At 41.7% G+C, this 10,330-nt stretch overlaps 1 protein-coding gene across 3 annotated transcripts in view; it reads left to right on the top strand.

Annotated features, from left to right (window-relative positions):
* Positions 1-849: 849 nt before the first annotated feature.
* The window catches only part of APH1B (aph-1 homolog B, gamma-secretase subunit), a 35,099-nt gene continuing 25,618 nt past the window's right edge, over positions 850-10,330 (top strand). Inside the window, exons 1-3 of one of the 3 annotated variants that reach the window (XM_055278226.2) lie at positions 850-1,047; positions 2,460-2,630; positions 10,148-10,218. In XM_055278226.2, coding sequence (XP_055134201.2) covers positions 935-1,047; positions 2,460-2,630; positions 10,148-10,218 — 355 coding nt within the window. In that variant the 5' untranslated portion in view covers positions 850-934. The remainder of the gene's footprint in view (positions 1,048-2,459; positions 2,631-10,147; positions 10,219-10,330) is intronic. The other 2 variants (XM_055278227.2, XM_055278225.2) reach the window with 2 other exon arrangements.

The following is a 10,330-nucleotide window of genomic DNA, read 5'->3' as shown; positions in this document are numbered from 1 at the left end:
AATGCCTGCAAAAACAACTTTTTTGAAGAATTGAGAAGAAAATAAAAACCATTTGGCTAAAACAGCCCTGAGAAGGGCAGCTTCTTCCACCACTCTTTCATCATTTTACCATCTGTGGGTTATCCGGGGTCACTGCTATCCCAGCCTAGGTTTTATACAGGATGGAGTACCAAGTTCCCGCAACTATCCAAACGGTAAAATGTGCTTAAAAAAAAAAAAAAACTATTTAAAAAGGAATCCTGCTTGTGCCTGCGCTACATTTTTCTTTAGTCTCTTTAGCTGACTTGGAATCTCTGCCTGTTCTCGGTGCATGCGGCTCGAAGGTGGGCTAGGGAGCTCCCCTTCTCTTAGCCACCTCGCGGCCGGCACTGGAACCCGATCGGAGTGTATCTGTGGGGGTGCGGCGATGGCTCGGGCCCTAACGTTGCCGAGGACGCCCGCCTTGAGAGCAGGAGCTGCGGCGCGGCCCTGGCGCTTCCGGACACCCGGTAGGGCGGAGGGCCCAACGGTGGGGTCCGCCCCTGCGCCCGGCGCCCTCAGCCCACGCCCCGCCCAGTCCCCACGACCCTAGCGTTTACCCCCCACGCCCCTCCTCGCCCGCAACCCACGTGCCCCGCCTCCGAGCCTCGCCCCCGCCCCCACGTGCCCCACCCCCAAGCCCCGCTCAGCCCCGCCCCCGAGCACCGCCCCCGCCCCCACGTGCCCCACCCCCAAGCCCCGCTCAGCCCCGCCTCCGAGCACCGCCCCCGCCCCCACGTGCCCCACCCCCAAGCCCCGCTCAGCCCCGCCTGCGTCCCCGTGCCTGCCCCCGAGCCCCGCCCCGCCCCCCGCGTCCCGCTTAGCCCCCCACCCCGAGCCCCACCCACCGAACCCCGCCCGCGCCGGGAGCATCTCGCGTCCCCAGCGGGCCCCCGAGTCGGTTTCCGCGGTGGCCATGACTGCGGCCGTATTCTTCGGCTGCGCCTTCATTGCCTTCGGGCCTGCGCTCGCCCTTTATGTCTTCACCATCGCCACCGAGCCGTTGCGTATCATCTTCCTCATCGCCGGGTGAGGCGGTCGCGTCGGGAAACCCGGACGCCGGGGCTCCCCTCCCCCGCCGGGGTTACCTGCGACCCTCGGCGCCCCCACCGCGCGGCTCGACCTTGTTGCGTTTCGGACGGGAGGAGGGTTGAGAGGGGGAGAGCGGAGATCCCGCTCCCCAAAGGCGCCTCCTCCTCTTAGGAAGAAGCGCACACTGGGGGTCAGGGCCTTTTCCCTGGGGCCCATGGGTGGGGTTTAGTGATCCGTGAAGCTACTAAAGTTGTATAAAAAAATTATGGATAAGTTCATATATGCATCCTTCATTTTCTGGAGGGGGAGTCCCTAATTTCCCTGATTCTCAAAGGCATCTGTAATCCCCAAAGGGTTAAGAGCCACTGGCGTCTAGGATAGTAGTGCGCGACCTCTGCCAATTAGAATCACCTGTGGCCAGGTGCTTTAAAACATGCCGATGCCCACCCCTACCCCGATCCGTTGAATCAGAATGTCTAGGGGATGGGTTTCGGGCTTCAGAAAAAAAAAATTTTTTAAGCTCCCTTTGGATGGTTCCGTTGTGCAGCCGAAGGGTGGAGACCTGTAAAAACACCGAAGCACCTGACTGTGCATCTCCTTCTGGGAGCTTAATACCGGACTCTGGTGTCCCATCTCCCTGGCTCATACTTGCACATACCATATCCCCCGTCCCCTGATGAGTCTCTCTTGGCACCAGACTAGGCCAATGATTCCCGCTTTTCTGCGTTTCTTCACCTCCCACAAACGTATTGAAAGTGCTTCGTTGCATGTCATTTTAAAAATAATAGAGATTTGGGGAAAGGTCTGTAAAGCTTGCTATAATCATTAGAATCCCCAGGGGTGCTGTAAGACCTGGAGGGCTTGGATACTGATCCAGATCAGAACACAGGTTTTCAAGTTGAATTTTATACCAATCACCTTATTAATAGAGATGTAGATATTTTTCTGGAAGAGATACTCATCTTTGCAGATATCTGACCAGTAAATCCATAATTTCTTGTAAGTTTTAAGAATATGAAAATTGCAGTAATCAGGATTGTGTATTTTCTTGTTTTGGCTCATCAATGGGTAGAGCATTGATTAGAAAGAGTAGCAAATAACCAAGTTTCTAGCTAGGCAGTCTTTGGCAGATAGAGTCTGCAGATGTACTTGCAAGTAGCAGGGTCACTGAACAAAGTAATTGTTGGGAAATCTCAGCCTTCCTCTTGGACACGTTTGTCTCACCAAGGAAAATGCACCGTTAAGAACAACTGATCAGAGTATGACTTTATGAGGACTTTTTTTTTTCCTTACTAAAACGTCAAGAAATCTCTTCCTTCTCAAGCAGGTTTTTTTTTTTTTTTTTCTGCTTTTAAACATTATTAATCCCGTACTGATGTTCACTTGTAACTTTTTCCTGTATTTTTCAGAGCTTTCTTCTGGTTGGTGTCTCTACTGATTTCGTCCCTCGTTTGGTTCATGGCAAGAGTCATTACTGACAACAAAGATGGACCAACACAGAAATATCTGCTGATCTTTGGAGTGTTTGTCTCCGTCTATATCCAAGAAATGTTCCGATTTGCATATTATAGACTCTTAAAGTAAGTTAAATACCTGCCTTACCTTTTTTTTCCCCAGTTAGATTTTAGTTATGATTTGGTCATTTGAAACATGGATATAGTATTGTATCTGTGCCTTCGTACATAGTACTAAGCCAAGATTTCCAGGTATATTTCCAGCCTGAAAATATTGAGTGTTCTTTTATCTTGTAGAAATTTCTTATTTCCTTCCTTTCTTCCTTTATTCAAAAAAATATTTCTTGAAAATCAATCCCAGACACTATCCTAGGTACTGGGGATACATCAGTGATTAAAAGACAGAGTCTCTGGTTTCATGGAGCTTATATTATAGTAGAAAGAGACAGACAACAAATGAATGAACAAGAAATACACTGTTATAGTAGATAGGTGTCATGGAGACAAACAAGCTAGGGAAGCATTAAAACAACTACAGAAATCATTCCAGCTTAGAATGTATATGTTCTCCTCTTTGCCACCACCTAAGATAATTCTTTTTTTTTTTTTTTTTTCGTGACAGAGTTTTCGCTCCTGTTGCCCAGGCTGGAGTGCAATGGTGCAATCTTGGCTCATGGCAACCTCTGCCTCCTGGGTTCAAGTGATTCTCCTGCCTCAGTCTCCCGAGTAGCTGGGATTACAGGCGTGCACCACCACGCCTGGCTAATTTTCGTAATTTTAGTAGAGACGGGGTTTCACCATGTTCGCCAGGCTGGTTTTGAACTCCTGACCTCGAGTGATCCGCCCACCTTGTCCTCCCAAAGTGTTAGGATTACAGGCATGAGCCAGCATACCCGGCGAAGATAAATAATTCTTTTTTTTTTTTTTTTTTTTTGAGACGGAGTCTCACTCTTTCACCCAGGCTGGAGTGCAGTGGCGCGATCTCGGCTCACTTCAGGCTCCACCCCCCGGGGTTCACGCCATTCTCCTGCCTCAGCCTCCCACGTAGCTGGGACTACAGGCGCCTGCTACCTCGCCCAGCGAATTTTTGTATTTTTAGTAGAGACGGGGTTTCGCCGTGTTAGCCAGGATGGTCTCGATCTCCTGACCTCGTGATCCGCCCGCCTCGGCCTCCCAAAGTGTTGGGATTACAGGCGTGAGCCACTGCGCCCGGCCAGATAAATAATTCTTACGGAGACCATGCCTTCCATTATTTTGACTGTAGTAGGGGAAACAGGAGTTCATTTTGTGGTATTTCCTGTAGTTTTAAATCTGTAATAGAAAATTACATTTTAAAAAAGCCTTAGGTTCCCTTGTTGGGCCAGAAAGTAGGTTTTCTCTAGGACTCATGAGGACCTCACATGAAACCACTGATTTGAAACACAGCTGGAACTTGGAACCATATTTCCTTTCAGGCAGTCATGAGATTGGCTTTGATTATGTAGTAAGACTTAGTAGAGTGATAAATGTGCTGTCTTTTTTCATTTCTGCAAATGAAGTAATTAAGGCTGTCCATGAATTTCATGGATATAAACAAGAGGAACCTCAACAACAACTCTTTTCATAGGCTTCTGATAACTTGTTCTTGCCAATATGCTAGGTTTTCTGTATTTGTTACTCTTTCATTTTAATACCAGATACTGAATTCCCTTTTCATAATGAAGTAATTTAAATTAGAAATTGAAATCCAGGAAGCCATTGCTTAGAAGCAAAAATCATATCTTAGAAAAGTTTCAAAAATGAAATTCCCATTAGTACCTGGAAATATTACATGGGAACAAATAAATATCAAAGGTAACATTGAAATTTCCACGGTAATACAATATCCCTAACAGATGGACATCTAGCTGTGTTTGAATGTTTCTGGTATGTGGCAGTTACTACCATTCTACAATTTTAAGCTTTAACTGTAGAATATCATTAAGGTAATCACATCTACCTCCGCTGGGCTTCATGGCTCATGCCTGTAACCCTAACACTTTGGGAAAGCAAGGTGGGCCAGTTGCTTGAGCTGAGGATTTCGAGACCAGCCTGGGCAACATGGCAAAACCCTGTCTCTACAACAAATACAAAAAGTAACTGGGCACAGTGGTCCCAGCTCCTCGGGAGGTTGAGGTGGGAGGATCACTTGAACCCAGGAGGCGGAGGTTGCAGTGAGCCGTGACTGCACCACTATGCTCCATTCTGGGCGACAGAGCCAGACCCTGTCAAAAAACAAAAACAAAAACTCCCTCTGACCTCTGCCTTACTCAAGTACTAGGTAAATGAAGTCTCTGCTTCATGGTTCTAATTATCTCCCTTTCAAGATTGAACAGTTGTCATTTCTTCACCTGGACCTCGACAGGCGTGGCTGTGGCTTCCAAACCTTTCCAAAAGAAAGACTGTTTGTTCTTTTTGGTCAGTGGACATGACCCTTTTTGTCAGCGCCTGGTTTTTGCCTGTGCTCAGGACCCAGGACGGTATTCTGCAGTGCGGACTAAGTAGTGTCCCTGACTGGGCACTGTACTCTTCACAGCTCAGCCTCATGTTGCACTGGGTTTTCCTGTCAGTCTCATATGCATTTTCATATTATGGGTCTAATTTTGAAAACAAACAAACAAAAAAAAAATTACTAATACAGAATTTAAAGTTTAGGACTTGTATGTTCTAAAACCTGAACTATCAGCGTGACAAAATGAGTATGGGCTGTTCTTCACTGCTTTGCATCTTCATGGTTTCCACCTGAAATGGCAACATTTTCCTGGCACTAACTTAGGGCTCCAAAGGACTGTAGCTGAACACAGATCCACATTTTTGTTCCTCTTTTTTTTTTAGTTTTAATTTTTAAAATTTTCTTTTTACAGTGAGGAGCAAGGGTCCACTTTTTAAATGAGGGCAGGAAAGGAGTAGGGCCACATGAGGAAGAAATTACAGCCGTCAGTCTGTAGGCTCGAATGCCAGGAAGTTCAGAGAAGCCTCTTTAGGCTCCTAGGGAAACCACGTTTGCTTTTCTGAAAGGACCTTTGGAAATTTGCAAATGGTAGGACAGACTTGTACTAACAGATACCTTAGTTTGCATTTGCAAAATGCATCTTTTACAAGCCATTAGAATATTCAAAATTTTCCCAGCAAATTTGAGAAATGTTGGATGTTATGTAGTTGTATTAAAACAATTTAAGAATTATTATAATGCTTTATTTATGACTGATATTTATATGGATACATTTACATTGCTCTCTTATGCTATATTACATTCAAATATAGGGACTTTGGTTTAATCAATACTTTATCTCCACTGCCAAAGTAGGTCTTGAACTTTTAAAGTGCTACCTCAGACTTTTGCTATCAGAATTTGGTGCCAAGATTAAAATGTGGAGAGTTTATACTAGTTTTTATAAATATATGGAATTGGATCAAAATAGTCATTGTAATCTAATAATAAATAATAATTTTATTTCATGAGTTAGGCCTTAGTCACTTAATCTTACTAACTTATTCTTACATGAATGAATAGTAACTTTCAGCCTGGCAAAGCCTTGCATAATGAGAAATTGGCATGTGTGGTAGCCCTTTCTACAGTAATTTTTTTAAAATCCAAGTTATATTGCTTAAAACATAATCATATTTTGCCAAAAACATACAGTTTAGGCAACTCTATGTTGCTTGAAACTCCTGTGTGTTGCCTAAAACAGACATTAGGATTTTTTCTGTTTGGATGGAAACTTTTGTAATTTAATTCAATTTTGTCTTAAAATGTTGATGCCATAAATATTTTGTAATTTTAGAAAATCTTCCATTTATAGAAAAAACATTAAGATAACCATTGCTACAACTTTTAAGAAGCGTGTCTATTTTTAAAAATTCCGAAAATGGTGTATTTAACTTGTATTCACACTCCTTTCTGTCTCTCATATGCGCATTCAAAAAAGGATAGAACAAAAGAGAAAGATGGTATGATTTAGCAGTAGTTTTTCAACGTTTATATTTTTGAAATTTGAATTGTTTCTTTTTTTGTTCTTGGGAACATAATAATAAATGCAGACAAAGAATTTTCCACTTCAGTAAGATGGAAGTGAACCCAGAAACTGATGATGTTTTGTACTTTCTCACTTCCTGATGTTGACATTGAGAACTCTTAGTGCTGTTACTTTTCCTCCCACATACTTCCATAATGTAGAATTAGGAAGCTTATTAAACTTTTGAATTTATTTATTTAATATATTTGTGATAGTAGTACTTTGCTATATCAAATAGCTAAAATCTTTGATTGATTCACTGATTGACACAGTCTCGCTCTGTCACCCAGGCTAGAGTGCAGTGGCGCAATCATGGCTCACTGCAACTTCCGCCTCCGGGGCTCAAGCAATCCTCCCACCCTCAGCCTCCTGAGTAGCTAAGACTATAAGTGCGTGCCACCACACCCAGCTAACTGTTGTATTGTTTTGGTGGAGACATAGTCTCCCTATGTTGCCCAGGCTGGTCTCAAACTCCTGAACTCAAGCGACCTGCCCACCTTGGCCTCCCAAAATGCTGGTATTAACAGGTGTGAGCCACCATGCCCAGACAATTTATCTTTTAAATTGGATTATTTGTCTTTTTATTATTGAGTTGTAAGAGTTCTGTGGGTATAAGTCCTTTTTCAAATATGATTTGCAAATATTTTCTCCCATCTGTGTTGTGTCTTCACTTTCTTGGTAGTGTCCTTTGTAGCATCAACGTTTTTAATTTTGATGAGGTTCATCTATTTACTTTAGTTGCTTGTGGTTTAGGTGTATGTATTTGAGAAACCATTACTCAACCCACGGTCATGAAGACTGGCACTTGTGTACTCTTCTGACAGTTTTATAGTTTTAGCTCTGATAGCTGGACTTTTCACTCATTTTAGTTTTTATATATGGTGTAAGGTAATGGTCCACCTTCATTCTTTTGTATGCAATTATCTAGTTGTTCTGTCACCATTTATTAAAAAGACCATCTGTCTTTCCTCGTTGAATCATCTTGCACTCTCATTGAAAATCAGTTGACTGTAAATATGAAGGTTTATTGCTGGACTGTCAATTTTATTCTGTTAATCTGTGTGTCTGCCCTTACACCAGTATCAGATGATCTTGAATACTTTACTTTTGTAGTAAGTTTTGAAATGGAGAAGTGTCTTTTAACTTTCTTGTTGTTTTTTATAAAAACCATTAACAGTTGTTTATTATCATTATGAAGTATTATATACTGTACATAATTGTATGTGCTATGCTTTTGTTTTTTTTTTCTGTTGTTGTTGTTTTTGAGACAGGGCCTCTCTGTTGCCCAGGCTAGAGTGCAGTGGTGCAATCTCAGCTCACTGCAGCCTCCACCTCCTTGGCTCAAGCCATCCTCCCACCTCAGCCTCCCAGGTAGCTGGGACTATAGGCACACACCACCACACCCGGCTCATTTTTGTATTTTCTGTAGAGATGGGGATTCACCATGTTGCCCAAGCTGGTCTCAAACTCATGGGCTCGAGTGACTTGTTTGCCTTGACCTCCCAAAATGCTAGGATTATAGGCGTGGGCCACTGTGCCTGGCCAATGTGTGCTGTGCTTTTATATGACTGGCAGTGCAGTAGGTTTGTTTACACCAACATCACCACAAACACGGGGGTGATGCATTATGCTACAACATTAGGACGTCACTAGGCAATAGGGATTTTTTAGCTCCATTATAGTAATGACTACCATCATATGTGCAGTCCATTGTTGACTGAAATGTTGCTATGCAACACATAACTGTATTTTATTTTATTAACTTTAGGTTCAAGGGTACACATGCAGGTTTGTTACCTGGGTAAATTGTGATCCTCTCCCTCCTCCCACTCTAGTCTCAACTAGGCCTGTTGTTCCCTTCTTTGTGTCCACATGGACACAAGTCTTTTATTTCTTATTGAGGAATTTATAGAAAACAGAAATCCTCCCAAATTTTTTGATTCTAGTATATTGACATATGTGTTGACAGAGATTTTTATGTGTCCCATAAGCTTTAATTCACTTTTAACAATATCACTATGAGAGGTAAGTTTATTTTATTTAGGAAAATTGGACATTTTAGTTGGTTACTGCTTCAGAGAAAGAAGATGGTCATTTAAATATCTGGCTCATGTCCTCACTACCAAACGCTTCCAGATGGAGAGCACCAAAATGGCAGATTGTTTCTTTTGAGTTTAGAAAAGCACCCCCTTCACTAGGCTTATCCCTATTTTGGTTGAATTCTACATTGCCTTAATTTAATATAATCAATGATATTTATATTTATGTAATGCGTAAGCTGACTATAATGAATATCCATACCCTGAAATTTAAAATAACACAGTGCCCAGAAAGTAAGTATGTTCTGGTTAATTTAATTGTCTATTCTTAGAGTTAACCTGTCTTGTTTCAACATTTGCTAAAAAATCATTTTTAAAATGTTTTGGTTCTTTTGTTGCCTTAATAAATATACTTTATGGTAAATATAATTTAAATATTCTTTGAGTGAGGATCTTACGTTATTGCAGTTTTCTCACCAACAAGAATTGGTAATAGTGATGCTAGTAGAATTGACCAGCCACACCTATCATTCCTAACAGATCTGCATGGCACTTATGGTAAGCTTATAAATTGGCCACAACAGAAGCATGCATAAGATCCCTCTGAAGGTCACTTATTTTATTTTATTTTATTTTATTTTATTTTATTTTATTTTATTTTATTTTATTTTATTTTTTTATAGAGACAGGATCTTGCTCTGTGGTCCAGGCTGGTCTCGAACTCCTGGATGCAAGTGATCCTCCTGCCTTGGCCTCCCAAAGTGCTGAGCCACCATGCTCAGCTGAAGATTATTTTCTCTTGAGCAGTATTCTGTTCTTTCATTCAAGGGTTCATTTATTTCCTATTCTGAGGGTAGCATTTTATTCTGCAAGATACAACGAAAGTATCAGATCGCTTTCTCCCTTGAAGCCTTATTAGTGATATAAAACAAATATGTAAAACATTTTAGAATCAGAAGATCATATGATTAAATACTCATGTGAGAGTTCAGACCATCAGTATTACAGGATTTAAGAATAAGGAGAGATTAGTGATTACAAACCATTGATAGGCAGCTTCTTTAACAAATCGCTGCCTGAAGTGGACTCTGAAGGATGAGTGTAGTTGAGGTTCTACAGAGTAGAAGGTACAAGGGAGGGTGACAGAGCAAGTATAGTCCTGGTGGAAGATAGAACAAAGTGCCGACAAAGCAGGAATAACGATACAGTACTTTGGGAAGGGGAAAAAAAATCAGAGTGGTAAATCCCACAGGATATTGAATTAAATATTTGCCAAGTTGAAAGTGTTGCGGTTTTTATCTTTTTAAATTCAATTCCTGACGGCTTGTTTACTTATATTTTTCTTATTCTTTTATGCGAATGTCAAAAGGTAAAAATTAGTTGGCAATTTTGGTTGATTTTAGTTCATTGAAAATTTGCTGGGTTTTGTTTAAATAAATTATAGATTTAGAGTATAACCTGATGCAAAGCCTCAGTGAGTATCTGGGTTTGAAGTGTCTTGTTGGACTTTCCTGATATATTGCTCTTTTTTTTTTTTGTCTTCTTAATTACATGTGTGGTTTCATTTTAGAAAAGCCAGTGAGGGTTTGAAGAGTATAAACCCAGGTGAGACAGCGCCCTCCATGCGACTGCTGGCCTATGGTAAGTTAGAACCACATGGTTTCATTAAGGAAAAAAATCAGACTTGGCATAAAAGTCATTTGGATCTTTTGTATCTTTGTAGATGTCAAGTAGTTTTTTATTACTGCCTTGG

This window comes from Symphalangus syndactylus, chromosome 5 (genome assembly GCF_028878055.3).
Source record: "Symphalangus syndactylus isolate Jambi chromosome 5, NHGRI_mSymSyn1-v2.1_pri, whole genome shotgun sequence".
Classification (NCBI taxonomy): Eukaryota; Metazoa; Chordata; class Mammalia; order Primates; family Hylobatidae; genus Symphalangus; species Symphalangus syndactylus.
The sequence above is the reverse complement of the archived record's forward strand: the minus strand, read 5'-3'. Positions and strand labels throughout refer to the sequence as shown.